Source organism: Triturus cristatus, chromosome 9 (genome assembly GCF_964204655.1).
Source record: "Triturus cristatus chromosome 9, aTriCri1.1, whole genome shotgun sequence".
In the NCBI taxonomy this organism is placed as follows: Eukaryota; Metazoa; Chordata; class Amphibia; order Caudata; family Salamandridae; genus Triturus; species Triturus cristatus.
In genome coordinates, this window is record NC_140592.1 from 132,726,179 (window position 1) to 132,751,411 (window position 25,233).

General features: G+C 42.2%; 1 protein-coding gene across 2 annotated transcripts in view; it reads right to left on the reverse strand.

Moving 5' to 3' along the window:
- LOC146797515 (inter-alpha-trypsin inhibitor heavy chain H3-like) overlaps positions 1 to 25,233 on the reverse strand; it is a 575,472-nt gene that overhangs the window by 71,119 nt on the left and 479,120 nt on the right. For both annotated transcript variants that reach the window (XM_085624529.1, XM_085624530.1), the window contains 2 exons: positions 23,657 to 23,770; positions 3,010 to 3,214 (listed from right to left, as the gene is read on the reverse strand). In XM_085624529.1, the coding sequence (XP_085480655.1) occupies positions 3,010 to 3,214; positions 23,657 to 23,770 (319 nt within the window). The remainder of the gene's footprint in view (positions 1 to 3,009; positions 3,215 to 23,656; positions 23,771 to 25,233) is intronic.

Consider the following 25,233-nt stretch of genomic DNA (forward strand, 5'->3'; position numbering starts at 1 on the left):
CTTACCGTAAGCTTACCGTACGCGTAACCCGTGATTTTTTTTAAAAATCAATAAATGTTTTCTTTGTACTTTTCTGTCCTTCTTTGACCCCCTCACAAATGTAAGGGGGTCTGTAACTCTCCTCCTTGCCCCCTTTTCTTGTTTTCACTCTTTTTTTTCTGAGTGAAACACAGAAAATGGCGGCCGCTGCTTCCTGGTTTCGGCCGATTCGAATGTTTACTAAGATCTAAGAGCCAATCAGAATCGCGCTCGCGCACGCCACCGTACGCGTACGGTAAGCTTACGGTAAGCGTACCGTAAGCTGGCTCAGATATATATATTGATTTAAAGGCTATTTTCTCAGAATCTACTGAACAGATTTACACCAAACCTACAAAAGGCACTTCTTTGACCTAGGGACTACCTCTCTGCCAAATTTCTAGTAATTCTGTTCAGCCGTTCGGGCTGTAGCCCTGTCTAAAGGTCCTATGGAAAAATGCATGGGAAAAACGCGTTTTGGGACCCCCCTTTTATCTCAGCCCCCGCTTGACGAATCCCCCCGAGACTTTCAGGGTAGGAGCGGAGCGTAGCGCCCCACCTATTTTGAGAAATTCGCGAGGATTCGTCGACCGGCGCAAAAGTTATTCAAAATAGAATGTTGCGGATTTCCTATGGAAAAGGGGTCCTAACTATAACTACCTACTGGCGACCGCCAGTAGGTAATATAGATATATATAGATATGTATAAACATATATATAAAATATATTTAACAAACACATTTCCTAAAAATCCAACAACCCCTACCCACCCTAAAATTATCCTTCTACCCCAAAACCCCTAACCACCCTAAACCCTAAAAATACCCTGTCACCCCAAACCCCCTACCCACCCTAAACTCTAAAATTACCCTTGCAACCCCAAAACCCATACCCACCCATAACCCTAAAATTACCCATGCCACCTCAAAACCTATATCCACCGTAAACCCTAAAAAACCCTTGCCACTCCAAACCTCATGCCCACCCTAAAACCTAAAATGTCCCTTACTACCTCAAAACCCCTACCCATCCTAAACCCAAACATTACCCTTGCCACCCCAACCCCCTAGCCACCCTAAACCCTAAAATTAACCATGCCACTCCAAAACCCATACCCACCCTATACCCTAAAATTACCCTTGCCACCCTTTAAAACCCATACCCACCCTAACCCCTAAAATTACCCATGACACCCCAAAACCCATACTTGCCCTAAACCCTAAAATTACCCATGCTACCCCAAAACCCATACCCACCCTAAACCCTTAAATTACCCATACCACCCAAAATCCCATATGCACCCTAAACCCTAAAATAACCCATACCACCCCAAAATCCATTCTTATCTAATTCTTACATTTGACAAGAATATCCTTTTACCAGTCATGCAATTACAATGAAATTCGATGGTGGAGCCAGCCACGGCTCCGCCTTCGGGATTATGATGGCACTTTCTGACAGCAGTTCCATGTCTGCCTTTCATACATGGAACTGCTGCTGGAAAGTGTCTTCGGGGGGCCTCTAGTAGGGCCCCTTTCCCTCCCCAGCCTCGGCTCTGGGGCCTCGGGGCACCTATGGTGCTCTCCTCAACATCCCTGCACTGTGTGGCAGGCACCTCCATTTGTCAAGGGAAGATTGTGCTGGCCTTTCCCGCCCGCTGCACAGGCTTCCCTTGACAAAGGTAGGCTTTCGACTACCGTATGGGCGGCCGCATCATGATAGTGAGGTCAGAACCGCTGACTTAAGGTCGCAGACATCGTATTAAGGCCCGACATTAAAAAAATATCATAATTACACAATCTACATAATTAATTATCAATCAAATATTGAATAATTATTAATTAATTAAAATGTATTTACTTCCCACCCTGTGCCCCTTCCAGCCCCAACAACCAATACCTAAAGCATGACTTAAAAAATAAATGAATTACACAATTGACATAGTTATTAAATAAATAATTAATAATTAACAACTGATTATTAATAATTAAAATCTATTTACTTCCCACCCTGTCCCCCTACAAACCCGGCAAACCATATATAAAACATAACTAAAAAAGGGATGAATTGCACAATGTTCATATTCATCAATTAAATAAGTATTAATAATTAAAAAGAATTATTATTTAATTATAATGAAATTACTTCCCACCCTATACCCCTACAAAACTCACAGCTCACTATGATTCCAAAAATTACAATTAACAATGAAATGAAATTAAGAAGCATCTAATAATGTACAAACTATATTTAAAAGAAATCAACGATAATTATACAAACAATTTTCATATTCATCAATTAAATAAGTATTAATAATTAAAAAGAATTATTATTTAATTATAATGAAATTACTTCCCACCCTATACCCCTACAAAACTCACAGCTCACTATGATTCCAAAAATTACAATTAACAATGAAATGAAATTAAGAAGCATCTAATAATGTACAAACTATATTTAAAAGAAATCAACGATAATTATACAAACAATTTATAACATACAATGAAAACATTCTAAAATACATAAAAATTATTTTAAAACGACATTAACAATGATATTGTTGTAAATGATATTAACAACGTATATATTTTTGACATTAATAGTAACAACATAGATATTTTTGTAAACGATATTAACATAGATATTTATGACATTGATATTTCTTACCTTACAAAATCAATATTCTTGTCAATGGTATTCCTGCATCACGATCTTTATGGATCACGATATTAAAAACTCGAAATTTCTGCATGTCAATATTTTTTACTCTCATTTTTATCTGAATACCCAGAGTATGATGGTCCAAATCCATAACTGGAATTTGCTTTGGTACTGTAGGCACATTTGTCTAAATCTGTTTTTATAACTTAATTTGCTCCAAATACCGTCTATATTGCGAGTTTTACTACCATGGCATAAATGCTACAAATGACATATTAACACAGATGAATATTTATTAATTAGCAACAGCACAATCTCTATTAATGTTACCTGTTTTGTGTGATGGAAACCGTATCCAGCCAAGAGAATATCATCATCTCCTTGCCCCTGCGGACAATAATTTTCTGTGGTGTTATTTGAATCTTTAAATCATTCAATTTGAAGATGATTCCAATTTTTCCAAAGTACGTGTTATTCGACATAGTTACATTGCTGGTTTTCTTGTCACCAATGAGTTCTCCATTTACTGTTATGCCTAATGGGATAAAGCATAACATTGGTCTTATTAAGGTAGCAGAAAAGTGTACAATCATCACAAAACTAAATTGCAATAAGTGAATGCAGTACCAAATGATATTCTAAATAAGCCTAGCTTTGCACTCTACATTCCTTCAAGCAGCTTCTAGAATGAAGACAGTGGCAATTTTTACATTGACGGACAGGTTACTCTGTCACAAATGTGACAGGGTACCGTATCTGCCCAAATGACGTTCTGGTCTCACTATTTAGGGTCAGGGGGACAATCAGCTTCCTTCAGCGTCCCAACAGAGTAGGGGCTGTGAGACGAAAAGCATTATGTCACCCACTCTAATTAGAGTCGACTGCATGATTTCGTTTTTATCTGTGTGTCACTGCTTGGTAAAACCTTTTAGCGAGGGACAGAAAAAAACAAATAATACACCCCGCACCAGGGATAAAAAGCTCCCTAGGTGTGGGGGTCATTAGTGTTTTTGTTTTTCAGTAACAAGTTTGACAAATAATATGTTTGTTATAGTTTGGTGGATTTTCATCAAAATTGACAGCGGCTCCTATCAATGTACAAAGAGGTTGGTAGTCTGTGTGGGTGCAATGTCCTCCAGCACCCCATTCCAAGTTGCTTGTATTAGTATATCCATAGGAGGTGCGGACAGAAATGCCACCCACACTCAGGGCTGGATTACGATGGGGGGAGGACTTACATCTGCCCGCCACCCTATCAGGTATATGGGACTGTCTGACAGACTGTCGTCGGTCCCGACATAGGTTGCAATACCTATTTTTTGTACTGTGGCGGGTGTTGCCAGCTGCAGCACCTGCCTCAATGCAAAAAAGGACAATTTGCATATCCCTGCACTACGTGGCAGGCACTGCATGGCTGCAGGGATCTGTAGGGGGCACTCTAGGTGCCCCCCAGATCCCATGTCTGGGGGCTCGGGGTAAGGGGGGCCCTGTACAGGCCCCCAAAGTCCCTTTCAGCCAGACTTTTCATACAATGTAAAGGTTAAATCAGTGTTAAGTAATAACAGAAACATTAATTTCTGATTGTTGAATCGATTTAAATTAATACATTTTATGTGTATTGTTTAAATAGTTTGATACAATTAATTACAATATATTTGTTAAAAAAGATTAAAAGTCATATAAGACCATATCAGCAGCAATCCAGAATAGAACAAAATGTAATATGACTCTGTAGCAAAAGAAGTCAAATGAATGAACATAGTTTAAAATAACTGTCCTCAGGCAGTGGCAATTGTTGGGGTATTTAAGTCCTTCGCTGCCTGATGGCTGTGAAAATCTTGTTAAAAAAATTCCCAAAGCATGACAAGTCCATGGGGACAGTGGTAGTCATGCAAAATTCCAGCGCATCATTGCAGGTCGGGACTCTATTCGGCCTAAACATTGGTTTTAACAAAGTGCTGTGGGCAATTAAAAACTCTGGGCAACAGCATAGCAGATGAGTCATGGACTCTCTTCTATACATGCAGAATCTACAAGGCCTGCTGTCAGATGTTGCTGCCCACTCTGTTCGAAACTAATTCATTGGAAGGACCATGAGCCACGCCCTAAGAATACTGTGCCTGCTTTCCTTGCTAAGTGCTGACTTTAAGTACGGCTGCAATCTCGTTTCCCTATATGATTTTACGGTTAGGGCTGCATATGTGATGGTATGTACAGCTGCTAAGTGGACCTTCCTTGAGACACCCTCAAGATTGACTTCGTAATGTTAAAGGAAGACTGGATCTTTCTCACGCAGCCTGCCCGTATGTCGTAGTCTTGGCTAATGTACCAGAACTAAAAGAAGATTTATTAGAATCAACGGAGCAGTTAATCCATAAGGCTCAGCATTGGCTTTCCAAGTGCACGAGGAATAATTTTAATGTACACAAACATATCATTATGCCAAGGAGGGTTTACTGGGTTGGAAGAGCATCTAAAACTATTGAAGGAGATTGTATTGTTCTACATGTTGATAACCATCACTTAGTGGGTGACCTACTAGTTATGTTACCAAGCACTGCTTCATTTTTTACTGAAATTTGTGCCCTTCTGCTAGGTTTTACTTTTACAAACTTATTTTCTGACCTCAGACCCCTTTTCTTAGAGTACACAATGCCCGGAATCCTTTTCGTCTTCCATGTAACCAGCCTATTCTTCCCTCTTTTACACTGTTACCCCTTAGTAATAAATTTTTTGCATTGGAAGGCATGCCCGTATGTAACTGACTGGATGAGCTGAGTCCAATAGATAATGATACTAGTAATATACCTATGCAAAATGGACCTACTATGCTCTCCGCTCCTTCTGTAGCTTCTCAACTAGAGCAAAATATCCAGATGGATTCTCTGAATTTATATCTGAATGGGTATCGTTCATTTTTTACTCCTGCTATACCCTCTTCAGCTGGTCGTGCAAAGGGGGGGGTTATTGACCTTACTTTCCAATAGTTTTCCTCTAAAAGTGAAGTCCTTCTCAAATATATCTCCATATTATCATACTATTCTCTTAGAGTATTGTGCTGATCAATATTGGCTGTTTATTAATTTTTATTATAATTATTTTGGTGGCAATCATGCAGCTCTGTTGGCCTCTTTAGAAAGAGACATTGCTAATTTTCAGAAAGTATGCTCCAAATCCTGTGATATAATCTGGCTTGGGGATTTTAATGCTCACCCTTGTGACAAGATTAATACTTCAGTGTGTGGGTTGGTAGATGACGATGGGGAATGCGTCCCTCATTTTAGGCACAATGCATATGGTAGTGGTTTAAATAGACTTCTAAATATAAATAATCTTTTGTTTTTTAATACTGCTGGAATGAAAACTGATCGGTTAGGATTCACTTTTTTAGTTGTTCCTCCTTTTCCATTCTTGATTATGTTTTGGTTTCTGATTCTATAGGAACATTTTTCTCTCAGTTTGAGATTAATTTTTATGCTTTTAATGACCATGCTGCAATCACTTTCTCTATCCCCTCTTTAGTGAAAAGGGAATGTTCACTTAAATTGCATATAAATCCAGTAATAGCAAGAGAGAATGGAATTTTTATGAAATGGGAGAGAGTTGATGCAGTGAAGTTTTTGGATAATTTAGGGGTCGATTAGGTTGGCGGGCAGATCGCCACCGCCTGTATGGCGGTGGCGATCTGCCCGCCAATTCCCACCGCTCACCTACCATTTACCCCCGCCAAATCACGATTGCGGTGGGGATGCCGTCGGAGGGAAAGACCGTCAGCCGGTTTTCCCCCGGTCGGACAGGTGACCGGGCGGAAAAGGGCTCAGATATGGTGGCGGTGTCTGCAAGACACCACCATCCATATAATGATGTGCGGCGGTGCAGGGCTTTCCATTGTAGAGATCTCTCCATGGAAAGCCAGGCGGATATCACTTTCGGGGGCCCGTTGTGGGCCCCCTGGATGTGGGGGGAGTGGTGGGTGCGCATGGGGGCTACCTATGGACAAATGCACAACATGCCTTTTTTACATTGCGGCGGGTGCTACTGACAGCACCGCCCACTGCAATGTAACAAATGAGGGATGTGCCTGCCAATGTGGCGGGCGCATCCTAATGTGAATCGCGGGACCGCCACACATATGGAGGGCGGTCCCATTTGCTGTTACGGTGACCCCTTAGTCTCTAATCGAGTAGCAAAAATAATGGTATGGTTAGACCCTCTATCTGATGATGACATGGTCACAGCTTTAGAGCAGATTTTACTGGAGGTTAAGAAGAATTTAACTTGATCCATACTCAATGGACACCATAAAAAATGTAACTGGTTTGATGAGGATTGCGAAAAATCACTCAAAAATCTTCATGCCGCTTTAAAATCTGAACCTCGCAACTCATCCTTGGTTAAATCATTGTGACAGGCTTATAAAAAAGCAAGGGTATCAAGGCTGAAAGCCCTAAAGGAAGACTGGTGGGAAAATCTGCAAACGGCGGCACTCTTAAAGAGTTTGCAGGCTTTTTGGTCTGTGATTAATGCACCGTTCCTAAAAGATGAATGGTGTATGTCCATAGATAACCATGATGAGCAGGAGGAATGGGTTACGCATTTCAAAGGGCTATTTGGAACTGTTGAAAAGGCAACTATTCAATCTACCACCATAATCTTAGCTGGTTTAGGAGGCGGTGCCCAGTTTACGCTGGAAGAAATAAAAGATGCTCTAAATCAGTGCAAATGTGCAAAGGCACCAGGACCCGATGGCGTCCCAATCAATGTTTTTTTAGGTAATCAGGACCTTTAGGCCCCGCTTTTAACTAATGTTTTTAATAAAATTGCCCAAATTGGTGTTTCTCCCTCATGGAGAACTACTGTAATTGACCACATCTACAAAAAAGGAGATAGGTCAATCCCGAAACACTATAGGCCTATATATTTGATAGACTCAACTGCAAAATTAATGGGCCAGCTGTTTTTAAATGGGCTTGAGGAATGGGCTCTGGAGAATAATATTATAATCTCATGTCAGTTTGGGTTCAGAAAAGGAAAAGGCACTGTGGCTGAACCTGAACTTAATAATTGCAAAGTATACGGCAGCATAAAAAGGCCATTTATACCTTGCCTTCATGGATTTGTCAGCAGCCTTTGACCGCGTGGCACAGCCTAGGCTGTGGCAGATCATGGAGGCAATGGGGGTGGATATACAGATCATTAATATCATTTGTGATTTGTCTTCAGGTGCCTCAGCTCGTGTTCGCTATGGAAAAGGAGGGGAGTGTACTAGGCACTTCAAAATTGCTAGAGGTGTGAGACAGGGGTGCATCTTAGCACCCTTTTTATTTGCACTGTACACTAATGATGTCGAATCAGCTTTGCAGAGATCTACCCAAGATGTTCCTTACATTAATTCACTACAAATACCGATATGTGGACGATGCAGTGATTTTAGCTAGTAATGCGCTCTGCCGATTAGTGATGGATTATACGACTTTAAGAACTGGCTGGACATGAAAATTAATTATTCAAAGTCCTTTGTCCTAGTGACAGGGCCAAAGCAGCCGAATCAACCACAAATCTGTACTGAAGGGAGTTTTGGATTCTTTTAATTATTTAGATATTATGTTTGATCGCCAAAACAACTGGCAAAGCATGGTCATAAATAGGGGGTTACAGATGGAGAAAAATATTGGGGCACTTTTTAAATTTATGAAAAAAGTAGGGTATAAACCTATTGAAGCAATTAAAAAAGTTTATGAAGCCAAAACGGTATCTGCTGCCTCTTATGGAGCAGCTGTCTGGGGCATTAGAGACTGCCCAAAATTACAACTTATAGAAGATACCTTTTTGAAAAATCTGGTTTCACTGCCAAAATAATGCTGTAATTTTAATTGTCACATGGAATTGCGAGTACCTTATATATCTGATAGAATTTCTGTGGTGCCCATCTTAATGTGGTACTCTTTCTGGCGGGAGGAGACTCTCCCGTTTAAGAGGGATATTATAAATTATGTCTTGAAGCTTGATGATGCAAATAATATCAGTTGGTTATGTTATGTTGAATCTACCCTTCAAGCAGTTGGGCTACATCATCTGTACACAGATCCCACAACTTGCTGGTCTGTTTCTAAGAAAGATTTTAAAAATCATTTGTTATCTAGATTACAAGCAAGGAGGGAGGTCTCCAATTTTAAGATGACAACTTTTAGAGCATTCTTGGAGGTTCCAAACCTAACACAAATGGATATGAATGCAATCTATCATTCGTCACTAACCTACAACATAGATATATTTTGGTAAGATTTCGACTGAATTATATCCCCTTGATGTTAGGTCTACCTCGTAATACCTGTGTAACATCTGAATTACCATTTTGCAAATGTAATGATCGATATATTCAGAATGATCTGCATTTCTTGTTTTTTTGTAAATGTTATTGCGAGGAAAGGATAAGGTTTATTGTCCCCATTATCCATAAAATGAATTTTAAGCAGTGTCGTGTGGCCCTATATTATCTGCAGTTATTACCTGATCCTTTTACATGTTTTTGTTGGCGTCTTTCTTTTTATCGGCTTTAAAAAAGAGACAGTCAATTCATCAATCTGATAATTAACTGAAGTATTAACTGAATTGTGTTAATCATTGTATGTAGATATGATTTTTTCTTTTTATCTTTGTAATAAGAATAATGCTGTTTTTAATGTGTTTTTTTTTTTTTTTTTGGGTAAGTTTGGAAATTATTTTATCTGTAGAATACTTTTTATGCCATCATTCTGTTGGTGAAATAAAGTAATCTCTGACTGACTGACTTCATACTGGAGCAAGGAACAGTAAGGGCCGTCAGAGTATCCACGCTAACATCTAGATCCAAAACCATCTTTCTAACATATATCATGGGTTGGTCAAGGCAATACAAATCACTTGAAGAACCTTTTTATGGTATCTGCTTTGGCTTGTTGTATGGCATTGTACTACTTAAGAAAGGCAGCCTTATATTCAATATCTTGTCCATTTAGGCCAAACTCCAGGTGGAGGTAGCAAGTGGTGAGTGTGTTTTGGAAGGTGGAACAGCCTCCTAAAGGCATTTCACTGAGATTTATCCAATATTGGAGAAAATACTCCTCAAAAAGCATTTTGACCATAGGAAAGGTTGGGTAACAACTACGCCTGCATTACCAGGAGAATAAAGATGATGGTATAATCCACATAATGCAACTATGACTGCTTGGTCCTTCCTGCTGATGTATTTAAGATGTGAAACTGGTTTGCCTGTATCCATAAACCAGACACCAAGATAATTATACTTGGATGTTTGGGAGATTGATGTGTAAAGGTTAAACAACATAGGGACTAGAACACACCCTTGCTGTAGACCCCGTGTAGTTAAAATGTTTTCGGTGACTGAGTTATCTGTGCCAGTCTTAACACTGACCCACATGTCTGAGTACAGTGAGGTGATTGCTCTAGGTAAAATGGCGGGTATACCCTATTCTGCCGACCAGATTTTATTTGGGCCAGTGCCATCAAAAGCTGTGGAATAAACCACAAAGCTCACAAATAGGGGTGGCCTAAGCAGAAGGGAAGAACTGTAGTTCAAATATGAAAAGGCAAAAATATGGTCAATGGCGTAAGAATGCTGTCGAAATCTGGTTTAATAAAATGGTAAATTAGCTTCTGCCACCCACGCCTCAAGCTCTACCAATAGTTTCATCGGATGGCATTCTCTCCCTTCTATATCAATTAAATGAAAGATGAATCCTTTCCAGGATTGTGGAACTAGGGGTGAGCAAACCAGCCAATATATTTATCTGGCTTGAAAAGTGCAGTTGGTAGGCCATTGGGACCTGGGGCCTCGTTGGTTCTCATGGCCTTGATGGCTTTGTAAACACATTCTTGATTGAATATCATAGACCATTTGTTCTCTTATTCAGTATCTGGGTCTACTTTCTGCTATGTGTAGGCATCGCTGTGGTAGACCAAAGAATCGAGATCTCTGTATAACTTCTGTACAAGTTCTACCCATTTCATTGTTGGTACGCAGTTCTCTCTGTCAGTACAGTAATTGTTTAGTATATGGAAAGCCATAACGTATCTTTATTATTGTGGGACAGAAGAGATTATAAATCTATCCATTCTGATTCCACATATTTTGCTTATGACTTCCACAGCAGGGTGCGATGAGCTTTCCTTTTTTTACTCAGCTGCTGAAAAGCACTGTGATTTGTTTTATCCTTACTATATCTTCTGGCTGCACCATTCAGGGCAGATTTGCTTAATCTTAGTTTAGTAATATACCTTGGAACGTTCCTAGATCCAAATTTCTTAGTGTTTGATAGGCAATGGTTTCTTTGGGCCTTCATGTTGCAAGACCCCAAGTCAGTGATTTATTCCGAGTCTCGCTGCAGGTTTCCAGAATTGACGAGCGCTATTGTCAATTGCTTCTTACCGATGTTGAATAGACACAAACTTGTCTTACCCCACTTTAGTTGCCTTACCAGCATGGCTTGTACCACTCCTGTGGACATGCCTAATGGATTTAGTTGGTTGTACATGGGGAACTCCTGGTTAAATTGTATTCTAGCTGGATAGTGATCACTTTCTGTGCCTTCCGTTACAATTAAGGATTTGCATTTGGCCAATAGCAGCGCACTTATAATGCCTCTAAATGAGTGTAAGGATGTATTGGTAATTTTATAGCTGGCTTGATTGGAACACAGAGAGGTAAGTCCGTAGGTTGTTAACCAAGTGGATATATCCCTAGCTGAGGAGAGGATATAGTTATGAATTTAATCCACTACGCTGTCTTAATTATGTATATTAAAGAAACCTGTTATCATGATCTAGTCGATGGGGACTCTGCAGTTAGTGCCAAACAGAGAGGTGAGGGACAGAGAGATTAAATTGTGGCATTTTATACCACTTCTGTGAGTGTTTAAGTAGACATTAATTACCTGAATGGGTTTTGCCCTTCATTGTAGCTGTCAGAAATGATGGACAATCTGTGTCAACTATGATGATGTCTAGATTAGCAGCTGTGGCTACGTAAAATGTGAGGCCACCTGATGGATGTCCGAAGTGATCTTTTTTTAGAAAACAGTTTGTGTAGACTATTAAAGCCTGCAATAAGGACTGGTGGCAGCCTCCTTGATAAATGTTCATACCTCAGCTTGAGTTAGCATCTTCCTTATGCCTGCTACATTTGTAGGAAATCAAAGTGAGGTGCTCCCTGCGGAGAGTAGTCCCTGCAAGCAAACTTTTGCTAGAAACAGTTGTTAGGCTTTGCTGAAAGCAACACTGTGATCCAACCCCAGCCCACATCTATTTGTGTATTTGAATAGGTTTGAACTTTGCGTTTTGTTCACTGTCTCTTATTTGGACTCACTAGGACTCTAAGAATGCTTGGCCATTTGCCTTTTGAAGCAGCATTTGCACCATTGAAAATACTTCGGTTTGCGTTTGAGTGAAGGGCAATTACTATTCAAGATGTGGGGGTGTGTGGGGGGGTTCTGATTCCATGGATTGTACGGCAAAGCCCCATTGGCAAAAATTATGTTTTACACTGACAAATTTTATTGCAATTGACAGGGTTCTCCAAATTACATTCGTAGATTCTATCTTTGGGGATGCAGGAAGTCTGTCAAACTGGATTCTAAGAATTTGTTTGATATTGAGTCAGGAATGGAATGTGTAGTAGAAAATGCATGATGTTTGCACTTTTCAAAGTTTCATTCTGCCCCCTCAATCCCTATATCAGGTTAAGTGCCACCTTTGTAGATGGTTCTGAATTTAAGTTACCTGCACTTGAAGGATTATTCTGGGTCCCAGGTGCGAAGCGATGGCGGTGGGCAATCTTCCTATTCACAGGAGCCCTTGTGTTGGGTTTGAACCAGGTACCCAACATGATGTCAGTGAGGGCATCCTTGATTAGAAGTAAGGGTTCCTATGTGGAGACTCCCGATTGCAGCACCTCTGTCAAAAGATTTGTTGTGACTGCTACTGTGGGTAGCTGAAGGTCAAGGACCTCGCCTGCCCTCCGCACCACCATTGTTTGAGAACTCCCTCCTACATACTGAGTGCACTGCTATTATGAGCAACAAGTAAAATGTTTTTTACGTTTGGAGAAAATCAACATGAGTTTGAACTCTTTGAAACAGCAATCTAATAGGCAATAAACACAAGCTTGTGGCAGAATGACTGTATTTGTAAGTCAAACACACAACAACAATTCAATTAAACATAGCATCAATATGCGAATTGCAAAGGAAAAGAAACCATATTGATACAATCAGTGACAGACTGCACAAAGGCAGTGAACTTAATCATCAGTTCTTAAAGCAAACAAGCCCAATGCATTTCGGGATGGTTCACATCCCTTCTTCAGGGGAAGCTGTGGGAAAAAAGGAGATAACATTGGAAACTAATACATTACAAAAAACTGAAAGTTCTCGTACTAGAACAATGAACAATAACAAGATGCATCGTGTCAAGGCACAGGAAATGAAAAACTGGTCTAGATCAGGCAGAAGCAATTCACCAGAAACATCGTAAAACAATTAGAAGTGATGTCAAGCTGGAGATAGAAACAAACAGGTCCAAAGTGTTTTACAACCTAAACAATATGTGCAAAGTACCCCAGAGGTTGCCGAAATGAAAATGTGACGAGAAAAAAAGGTGAAGGAGTCTCCCGTGAAGCTGAACAGAGTGAGAAGGCGTGAAGAAATAGAAGTTCTTACTGATTCAGAAAAGACGATGTTGCTCGATACGGGGTTAACAGAGATGGCAGCAGGTGGGAAACATATGCGTCGAAGCGCTGTATAAAGAGAGAAAATCTGAGAACAAAGGCCAGCTGAATAATGACCTAGGTGCTAAACAGAAAACAGAGCAAAACTTACTGGATGGTGACGTGCTTGAGTGCCGCAAAACAAAGTGGAACTCTATGAATGCCCGAAGGCGTGGATGATAGAATACGCTGACGGACTGTGAAGTAAACGAAGAAAATCGAAAATTCAAGCAGGGTAGAGCAAGAAACGCTGATGCTGCGAATTGCACAGAATGCTGCAAGAGAGAAGCAAGGAACTTACCACTAGGACGTGTGGTGTAGGACGAGAAAGCTACACAGGCTGGGAACCTCCGGATAGGAAAGTGACGCGGGCAAACGGAACCAGGAAGTTAAATGAACAACTGCGTGAGCACGTACAGACAAGCCAGAAGTAATAGAAAGGGGACTGCGGTGTGGGCTGCGGGCCGACAAGAAAGCTGAACTCTAATGTGCTGCACAGATGGAAAGCAATCATGTGTATAAAGTTTAGAGTAAAATAAGCAAAAAGAATTGAACCGCTGGGAAAAAAATGTGGATGTAGCGCAACGAGGTGAGAATGGAAAACCAAAAGTGGAGCGCTGATGGTGGATCTGAAAAAGTCATGGTAAATGACGAGAGGTGGAGAGTGTCGAAGAAATTGTAGAATTGTAATGAAGTGCTAGAATGTAAGAAAAAAGGAAAAGATAGTGAGAGAGCAGTGATACGAGCAGTGGCAGATGTGGAGAGATAAACTACCAATCCAATGTGAGACAGGGTGAATGATAACTGGAAATGCAGAGTGCACTGCAGATGAAAGTGAATGAAAGATAGAAATCATGATTACTAAAATGAATGAATAAGAACAGTGTTGAATTGCTCAGTCTGAAACAGACGTACAATCTGCGGACAATGGGTACAGATAACACGCATGACATAAAAATGAACCCAGAATGGAAACAGTTCTGAGTAACGCACTCCCAGTTGATCAGGATCAAGAGAATCGTTTCTGACAGTCAACTTTTGGATTCATCACTCCAAAAACAAGTTACGAAATTCAAAGAGCGTGGTTATCCTGAAACAGTCCTTGAGACAGCCATATCCAGAACTTCCACAAAAACGCGTACAGAACTCCTCACTCCTTCAGAGAAAAATCCTCAGAATCGCCATGTATTTGTTTCCACATTTTCCACGAGTTCACGACGCATCCGTCAGATCATCAAAAACAGATGGGAAGTTCTTAAACAGGAACCAGATTTCAACGGTCTATTTTCCTCTGAACCAATTTTCGCATTCACTCGCAGTAAAAATATCAAAGACATACTGTCAGCTACACCCACAGTTGACCATGAAGAGTTTAAAGGCATGCAGAAGTGTTACAATTGCGTCAATTGCCATAATGTTATCACTGGCAATGTCATTCACCACCCACGTTCAGGTAAAGTTATCAAACTCAGATACACTGGCACCTGTGACAGCACCAACGTCATTTACACCATTAAATGTCCCTGCGGCTCAATGTATGTTGGCAAAACTTCCCGCAAAGTCAAAGCCAGGATTTCAGAACATAAAAGTTCTATCCGCACTAACAGTCTCAAATCTCCCTTGTCTGCACATTGGTCAGAACACCACCACACTATCGCACAATTAAGATTCACCATACTTGAAATGATGCCTCGCAACACCCAGATTAACACAGAAAGGTTACTCTCACAGAGAGAAGTTTGGTGGACCAAGTACTTACAGACTTTGTCACCGTTCGGACTAAATGACAGATTAGAAATGCAATGCTTTTTATAACATGTACTTGTGTCATTTTGTCTTTCTTCACCGCAGTTTGCACGTCCGTCTCAGACTGCGTTACTCAGAACTGTTTCCATTCTGGGTTCATTTTTATGTCATGCGTGTTATCTGTACCCATTGTCCGCAGATTGTACGTCTGTTTCAGACTGAGCAATTCAACACTGTTCTTATTCATTCATTTTAGTAATCATGATTTCTATCTTTCATTCACTTTCATCTGCAGTGCACTCTGCATTTCCAGTTATCATTCACCCTGTCTCACATTGGATTGGTAGTTTATCTCTCCACATCTGCCACTGCTCGTATCACTGCTCTCTCACTATCTTTTCCTTTTTTCTTACATTCTAGCACTTCATTACAATTCTACAATTTCTTCGACACTCTCCACCTCTCGTCATTTACCATGACTTTTTCAGATCCACCATCAGCGCTCCACTTTTGGTTTTCCATTCTCACCTCGTTGCGCTACATCCACATTTTTTTCCCAGCGGTTCAATTCTTTTTGCTTATTTTACTCTAAACTTTATACACATGATTGCTTTCCATCTGTGCAGCACATTAGAGTTCAGCTTTCTTGTCGGCCCGCAGCCCACACCGCAGTCCCCTTTCTATTACTTCTGGCTTGTCTGTACGTGCTCACGCAGTTGTTCATTTAACTTCCTGGTTCCGTTTGCCCGCGTCACTTTCCTATCCGGAGGTTCCCAGCCTGTGTAGCTTTCTCGTCCTACACCACACGTGCTTCTCTCTTGCAGCATTCTGTGCAATTCGCAGCATCAGCGTTTCTTGCTCTACCCTGCTTGAATTTTCGATTTTCTTCGTTTACTTCACAGTCCGTCAGCGTATTCTATCATCCACGCCTTCGGGCATTCATAGAGTTCCACTTTGTTTTGCGGCACTCAAGCACGTCACCATCCAGTAAGTTTTGCTCTGTTTTCTGTTTAGCACCTAGGTCATTATTCAGCTGGCCTTTGTTCTCAGATTTTCTCTCTTTATACAGCGCTTCGACGCATATGTTTCCCACCTGCTGCCATCTCTGTTAACCCCGTATCGAGCAACATCGTCTTTTCTGAATCAGTAAGAACTTCTATTTCTTCACGCCTTCTCACTCTGTTCAGCTTCACGGGAGACTCCTTCACCTTTTTTTCTCGTCACATTTTCATTTTGGCAACCTCTGGGGTACTTTGCACATATTGTTTAGGTTGTAAAACACTTTGGACCTGTTTGTTTCTATCTCCAGCTTGACATCACTTCTAATTTTTTTACGATGTTTCTGGTGAATTGCTTCTGCCTGATCTAGACCAGTTTTTCATTTCCTGTGCCTTGACACGATGCATCTTGTTATTGTTCATTGTTCTAGTACGAGAACTTTCAGTTTTTGTAATGTATTAGTTTCCAATGTTATCTCCTTTTTTCCCACAGCTGTCCCTGAAGAAGGGATGTGAACCATCCCGAAATGCATAGGGCTTGTTTGCTTTAAGAACTGATGATTAAGTTCACTGCCTTTGTGCAGTCTGTCACTGATTGTATCAATATGGTTTCTTTTCCTTTGCAATTCGCATATTGATGCTATGTTTAATTGAATTGTTGTTGTATGTTTGACTTACAAATACAGTCATTCTGCCACAAGCTTGTGTTTATTGCCTATTAGATTGCTGTTTCAAAGAGTTCAAACTCATGTTGATTTTCTCCAAACGTAAAAAACATTTTACTTGTTGCTCATAATAGCAGTGCACTCAGTATACTGGTGTCTGTTCACCAGCAGTTTGTTGTTTTAGTTGCGAGGTGGGCTTCCTCGACTCTGAGTTGCACGCCTCATTTGTTTACTTGTACGAAATGTGATCCCATGTTTACACTTGGTGTGCACTAACTTACATTCAATTGTCTCCCTCCTACATAGCCATGAAAGGGGGAGAAAGCAGACCAACATCTGGGAACTTATCCAAGACACTGGCCTCATGCAGGTCCTCACACCCGTCCACACTCTGTTCTTCCTCACAGAGCTGGTATTCTAAAGGGTCCAGTGACCCTTCCCAGTCTTCCCCAAGGCCTGGCCAATAAAAATAAGTCTGAGGCTCTGGTCTAGGAGGCAAGGCGCCTGCCTGCGTTGGAGTCAGGAGATGCCCCTCTGGCTCCGTGTTGGAGTCAGGGATGACTATGGGGAAGGCACCGCTGACAGGGCCAGGAGCATTGGCACTGGGACCAAGGCCTGGTAAGGTAGAGATGGCATGACTGGCATGGGTCTGGATCCAGGAAAGAATCACCGGGGCCCCATCGGAACTGGGGCAGAGCTGTCAGCGTGGAACCAGATGGGGCCCCTTCCGACCCCAAAGGTCCTGAAGATACCAATGGGGTCGCTCCAGGCTTTGGAAATTTGGGGAGACGTGGAGTCGGCCCAGGCACAGGTTCCAGGGAATGAGGCCTTGAATGCGGAGGCTTCGTCATCTCATTGGCTGATGGACAAGGAGAAGTCGAAGAGCGCTTTGACTTCTTGTTCTTCTTTGTGTGCCTCCTACCTGAGTGTCCTGAGGACTTAGAATGGGACGAGAAAGACTTCAGGCTCCACAAATTATCCCAGTATCCTCCCTTTACCGGGATCTCGACTTCCACAGAGTCGCATGCCGGGGCCTAGCAGGGACCACTCCCTCAAAGCCTTTGGAGCCATGGCCTTGCAATCAGAACACACCTTGGTGTTGTGGTCACCGTCCAGACACCATAGGCAAACAAGGTGCAGGACCATCACCTGCATCAGGCAGTGACAGACACCGCTGGATTTAAAACCCGACCTGCATGAAGACATCCATGAGACACTCAAAAACAGTCGGCAAACGTAACAAAACGTCTATCAAACAATGAAAGTGGGGTAGCTCTTTTCCACATCAGCTTTGGCTGGCAAGGAAAGATCAAACACCTGGGTGGTGCCTATTTAGGTACTGTGATGTCACTTCTGGTTCAGGTGACACTGACGGCGGACGCTGAACCAATCAACAGCACGTACAGGCACATATCTGTACTGCTCATGAAAAATCTTCTGTATCCAGTCTGACGGCTGGGGAAATTCTAAAGTGAGGAATATGCAGCTAGAAGTCACTATCAGATACAATAAAGTCCTCTAATGTTTTGGTTTTTGGTCCTCCTGATTTTTAGATCTCTAAAATGTGTGAGACCCCCTACTGGAGTCCCACTCACTAATATTCCGCTCAAATGACCTTGAATTATAACTACCAGTTTCACCTCATAAAACAAGGTCTCCTTCTGTGTGATTTTGGTACCAGTCCTTAGGCTGGTTGCATGTGAACAACTGTCCACACGCATGTGTACAGGTATACAGGCTGAATGAGGATTACTGTTGTCTGACTCAGTGTGGTATCTGTGCACAGATAGCCCAGTGACAGTTAGCAACTAAAATAAATTGTGTAAGACCTAATACTCTTGAGGTAGAATTTCCCTAAACTTTTTGCTTTTTGCTATCGGTTTTGCTGATTCTCTTGTGGTGGCCTTTTGGCTCTGGGCACTTTCGTACTGTAAATGCAGTGTGAAATTGCACGCGCCCTTCCTACACATGTTGGAAGTGGTGTTTACCTGGTGTTTTCTAGCCAAGTGTCCAGCCTGCCATTGCAGACCGTTGTGCGCATTTACACCTATAGTTTTTCTAAAAATGTGTCCAACCTCCATTGCAGGTTTGTGGGTGTGCAATTGCACTTTTACTCAGGCTACTCTTTCTAAATCATTAGCCATCCTGAGAGGACCTTTCTTAATTCCACCAGAGCCCCCCGAGGGTATGTCTTGAGGGGTGAAGCGAGTGGTATGTGAAAGGTAGGTCTGGTACACAGGTTTGTTCCCTGCCCAGGTAGTGATGAATACCCATGTGTTTCCACTATCTATGAAGTTTGCTCTTCCCATGGGCTAACATGGGAAAAGGGTTCAATTGCTTCTGGCTGCTATAGTGGATTGCAGTGGAGCAGCCTCATACTGGTTCCTAGACAAACCCTTTCCAGTGGCAAAGGTTGTGTTTTATGACTAGCATACAAATCAATCTTCTAGAGAATGGACATTTCTCTCTCTAAAACTTTTTGTGTGCCTTTTTCTTGGCTCCAGTCCACACTGGTGGCTGGGGGAGCACATCTGGGCATTCCCGAGTTACAGCTATAAAACATTGGAAATTCATCTGGAACAACAACCATCTGCCAGTTGCTGGCCTGGCTGGATAGATCGAAGAAAGATGTTTTGACACTTGGCCTCTGGGGCCAGATCATGGCCCCACCAAAGATTAAGATCTGCAATCCACAGCCTAATGGCAGACAGGACTAACATTTAGGGAAGACATCTGTGGTTCAAAGGGAGACCCTTTGAACCACCACCAACTTCAAAGGTACACTACAGTGTAACTACTGGTGCCAAGCTTCAGCAAGGTAGAGATACACTTGTGGGGATGTGGGTCCATAGAACCTGGAACTCCGGGGTGCAAATTGTCAGAGGAATCTGTTGTGAACAAGGAGGATTACTGTCATTGAAAGGGACTATGCACTTTTTCTGAATAATAACTGACTTGCTGTTGTATGGCACCCTGAAGTATGCTCTCCAAGGGCTTGTTGGCTTGCCTCCTGTTCTTCTGGAGGTCTCAGGGACATCCAAGATCTCCTATGAGGGACCCACACTGTCTACTTGGAATACCTGGATTGCAGTGCCCTCTTAAGTGCCCACATCGTCTGCTTGATACCAACTGGTAGCGTGGCGTGAGTGTGGAACTAAGAATTGTGCCTGGAAACTGCAAAGCCCCAGAAGTCTTGCCTGCATCTAAGGTGTGTGGCACCTGCATTGTGGGGTCTTTAGCACGCATAAGCATCTTGTTGACGGTGAGCAGATTTACTGTTTGCGGGACCCCGTGTGGCCCACATCATCGATCTTGCCACATCTCTCTTGTGTGACACGCCGATGGCATGCTGATTGCATGCCGTGTTCTATTCACAGGTTGTGACCTTTGGAGGTGGAGGGCGTAATCACTGTAGTGCCTCATTGTACCTCGTGAGGCATTGCTGAACTTGCGCCTGTGTGTTTTGCGGAATTGTCTGGTGTGACCCATATCAATGCGCTCCAGACATTATGCCTCATTTCCAGGGAGGTACAGAATTTGCAACTCTTCGTTGTGGATGACCAGATTGGCCATGTGCGACCCATATCAATGCGCACCAAACGTTGTGCCTGGATTAACTAGGTGCAACTCTGATGGACGTGTACCTGCTGGGGTGCCCACTTTTTCTGAGTCACTCCCCTGTTTCATTCTCCATTTCATCAATTGCTCCAATTTGGCCCTCAGCATGGTGGACCAACTGCCCTCTTCTCACACAGCCCCAGACGACATTGTGTTGCCAGGTAGTATTGTCCGGTGCGGACTTGGGAGGTGAGAGTGAATGACTAGGACTATGTGACCCCCCTCCCAGTGGTTCGCAGAACTGGGCGTGTGCTGGAAGGCCCTTGCGAAACTCTTTTGAGTGACCGACTATTGCCCCCAGCCTGCTTCTGCTCCACATCCCGTGGGTGAACTTTTCATGTGGGTACCAAATGCCCCTTTAATGACTGTCTCTTAAGTAGTCCTGCTACCTACCCCAACCTGCTTCCTTGGGACCTTGACTAAGGGGGGGAGGGGTGGTTATCTCCCATCTGTGGGCGTAGGACAGTCGGGGTGAGCTGGAGGGTGGAGGGAGGATTGTGCCATGGGGTTTACAGTGTGATATCAATTGACCTGCTGGGTATCAGCTGCACAGCATTAGGGGGATGAGTGTGTATGTGTGCGTGCGTATTCTTTAGGGACCTGTCTGATATCCATAGCACCATGTATCAGTGCGGAGTGTGTGTTTGTGGGAGTGACAGTCTGCACACTGCCTGTAATTCATGACACTGGCCAGCAGCATTACTTTACACATTGATTTCTTGCCAGAAGAACACTATGGGGTTGATTACGATGTTGGTTGGGAAGGAAACTGACCGACTCCATGTCGGAATCGGTTCCGACCAACTCGTGTTCGGCTAGTCTGGAAACTGATTACGATGGTGTCGAACAGTGTTCGGAAAGTATCCCATTGACTTCAATGGAAGCCTGTTTTCCTGACTGACAACACAGGCTCCCATTGGAAAAAGGGGTGGTTGCAGAAAAAATTGCACCCTGTGGTGGGCACCCCATGGTGTCTGCCACACTATGCATGTCTTGAAAGGGTGGGTCCCTTGGGTAACCTCATGGCCTCCAACTGGAGGCCTCAGGGTGAAGGGGGACCTGCTACAGCCCCCCAAAGTCAGTTTCTGACAGCCATTCCGTGTCGGACAGACTGATTCGGAAAGGCTGATGTAATCCGACATCGAAATACATCGGTCAGAAACTCGGTCCATTGAGCTGTACAATTCGGCTCCGACTGAATCTGAGTCTCCAAATGCCGGTCGGAACTGATTCAGAATAACCGAACGGTTACCTTTCTATCATAATCAGTCAGTCAGAAATGTTTCCGAGTTGGTCGGAAGCATAGGTTCCGACATGGGTTAGGAAAACACAAATGCCGTCCGGAGCCTTTCTGACTGACATCGTAGTTAGCCCGTATGTTTGACATTGATTTTACCTGTGCATCCTCGGCCTATGGTGCTGCTAAAAAGTGTTATAATTCTTTCAATGTACATATTCCTGATATTGTTGTGACCCGGGGTGCACCCTTTAACTGTGTGGAATTGAATTATAAGAATTACTAGGGTGGGCCTTGGGTTTACAACGTGTTGCACCACAGAAGGGTACTGGGGGTTAAATAGGATCTGTCTCAAGTGTGCATGTTATTTATGTCATTTTAAAACAGTTTGGCCTGGCACTGCTAGTGATAATTCCAAGTGTGATTTATGCCCGAAAGACATGATGTTCATGTTGTTCTAATTATTGTGTGTGTTGCATACAAATGTTATTTACATACATCACTTGTGAAGGGTTTTTTGTAATGATCAGTGTATTTATCAGGAGTGAGTGCTGTGCCAATACTTTGCACATTGCCTCTGTGTTAAGCCTGGCTGCTCAGTGCCAAGCTACTGAAGGGTGAGTGCAGGTTATACTGTGTGTGTAATCGCCCGCCCCGATGGGAGTGGTGGGTTTTGTCTGGCTAAGGCATAGCCTGAGTCAACCAGAAAGTGCTAGTTCCAACACATTGGTTATGGCATGTATGGGCCTTTTAATTTAATTTGTAATGCAAAAAGAAATGTCAACCTTCTTATCGACTAAAGTGTGCATCTCTAGTGCTTAACTATATTCACACTCTGGGTGAAAACTGTTTAAAATCCAAATAGACGTCTCACCACTAAGCCTTTTCCAAAATATTCAATGACTGTGTAATGATTTTCAGTGTAAATGTTGACTGTGTAAATACTGGCAAGGTAAAGGTAGTTGGTAGTTGGTATTATAAATGTAAAAACATGACAATGCAATTGTTGATGCCAATACGTGACATCATTCAGAAGGTTTGACCACCAAAATTATTTGTGTTTCCCTGAATCTTAAAATAAGACGAAAATCAATAAAGGCATGTACAGATGACAAGTGTCATGTCAACAAATTAATTTCAGTATTCAGGCAATGCTGAAATACCATTTGGGTGTTCTGTATCCCATCACTTCATTGTCAGTGATGTGTGAGCCATTGAGAACATTTGTTGTTCCTTCCTGTAGCTTAGTGTGTCTGAAAGATGTGTGAGGAGATGGAGATGTGGGCCCTTATTAAAAAAGGTCACCTACACTTTTGAACATGTTTAATACTTTTCAGTATTCACAAACTGCAACTTATAGTTCTGTAGAATCTTAAGCTTTTGCAGTAAGGTCAACTCTGGAGGTGACCAACTATTACCCCCCAAAAATATAAAAAAATATAAGTTAATGTGACAAATTATATAAAAATAATACATATTTATTATTTAATTAAAACTTATTTATTAACCTATTCTCAATGTTCATAATAAATATGTACTATTGAATTATATAACTATGTAATATGTTGTAATGCGTTTTAGCTTCAATTTATATTTATTTATATTTTTCGCCATTTTAAATCTTTTCTTTTAGTTTCCTATGGGGTTCTGATTTAAAGTCCCTACCTATATTATTTTCTGTGAGAGGGTGTTGCAGTACCATTAGCTGGTCTTGTGTAGTGCTGGACATAATACAAAAGTGTAAGCTACTGCAAAGGTGCAGTTTGTGAATGCCAACATTTAGTAAACTTATTCAAAAGGGACTTACTAAATAAGGCCCATTGAGTGCCCATTCAGTAAGTGGTTCTCTGCATCTTCTACCGTACATATGCCTCTATTTTGGAGTCAGCTGACCATTCGCATCACTATTGGTAATGCCAGGGTGCACAGATTATTTCAGATAACAACACACCTGTATAGGGATCCTTTACCAGGTTCAGCACCACTCCTAGCTCTTCGTTAATGTTGAAGCAGAGGGAGTCATTCTTCTCCTGCACATGTATGATGAAGTGTGGATCTGAATCAACTAAAACACATGAGATATGTGTCAGTGAACTATTTATTAGGATGAAGAAAAAACTGTCTCTGTGTAAGAGATAGGAGAAACCCACCGATTTTGTTGCATTAATTTGGTCAACATGCATACAGTTACTCACCTGCGCATGTTCTTCTACTTCCCTACACCACCCGAACCCACTGAACAACACATAACACTTTTCAATATACAACATGCATCACTATTGACTGGTTTTGTCAATACTTTTTGTTATGTTTCTTGTGCGCAAGGCAAACTGCAGTCACACTACTGGCTAGACAGGAAAGAAGGACAACAACATTTATGAGAGGAGAACTCTTGTCCCCATCTCGCATCTCTTTCTACCGAGTCTATGTTCCAAAGACACCCACCACCTTTCCCTCTTACTCCATTGACAGCATCCATGACACCGATAGTCTCATGTTGCGAACCCTTGAGTGGCTGAGCATACCGGGCCCTGCTGCAAAGGATGTGATGGAAGCCTGAGTACTCCCTTCTGAGACATCATGGTGAACACAGTGGGCCATGAATTGCCACTGGGCAGAATCTTACAACACTACAGCTAGGCCATGGCTTTCTCCAGGAAGAGACATCCGAAGAACCGGGCAGAGGTTATGGTGAAGCAGTGAGTGCAATTTAAGAAGCACTGACTTCAAGTTTCCAGCAGATGAGATCAGACTTCCTTTCTGGTTACCCCTCTTTCTCGGTCCTACTCCTTAAAATCACACCAAGGCAAAGTTCTATCCACACACCCCAGGAGCAACACCCACCATTATTCAGGAAATACATTGTTGGAATGTTTTCCAATACCAGAAGCAATAGCTAACAAGACCTTTCTTCTCTAAGTTAAAGATGTGTTCCTTCTTTCTTTGCATTCTCTGCAATTGCTTGTACTGTATATTTTATGCTTTATGTTTTATGGTAGTGGGCTGCCTCTACAACACACCATCCATTTGAATGGACCGCATTTGATGATTGAGACTGGAGGGCAGTCGGTGTTAGGCACACTCTAGACTGCATCCACCTATCCCTTCAAACATTCCCCCGCTCTTCTGTTCATGCACACATTTGTGTATTGGTTCATCAACGCATGCACAGACTCATCTCTCACTGGTAAGCCTTTCCACACAAGGACCAACACAAACTCTGCAATCAGTGAAGCAGACACCCCTAATGACCATGGCAGTACTTGCTTTATTTGATTAATGGGGTATATGGCCAATCTTTTGCACCTGCTTTTCCCCTAAGTTGACTCTGAAACAAATAGGGCCATGCATCGTTTAAATAGTAGTATCTCGCACCGGACAATCCACTATGCCGAAGCATACCCCTATAGAGCATGCCTAGATATAGCCTACCAGACCTTTGATCCCTCGTGTCGTACGTTGCTTTACATACACTCCGGTATATTGCTGCGAGTTGCAAAACATACAACCTTGCAAGAACGGGGTGCA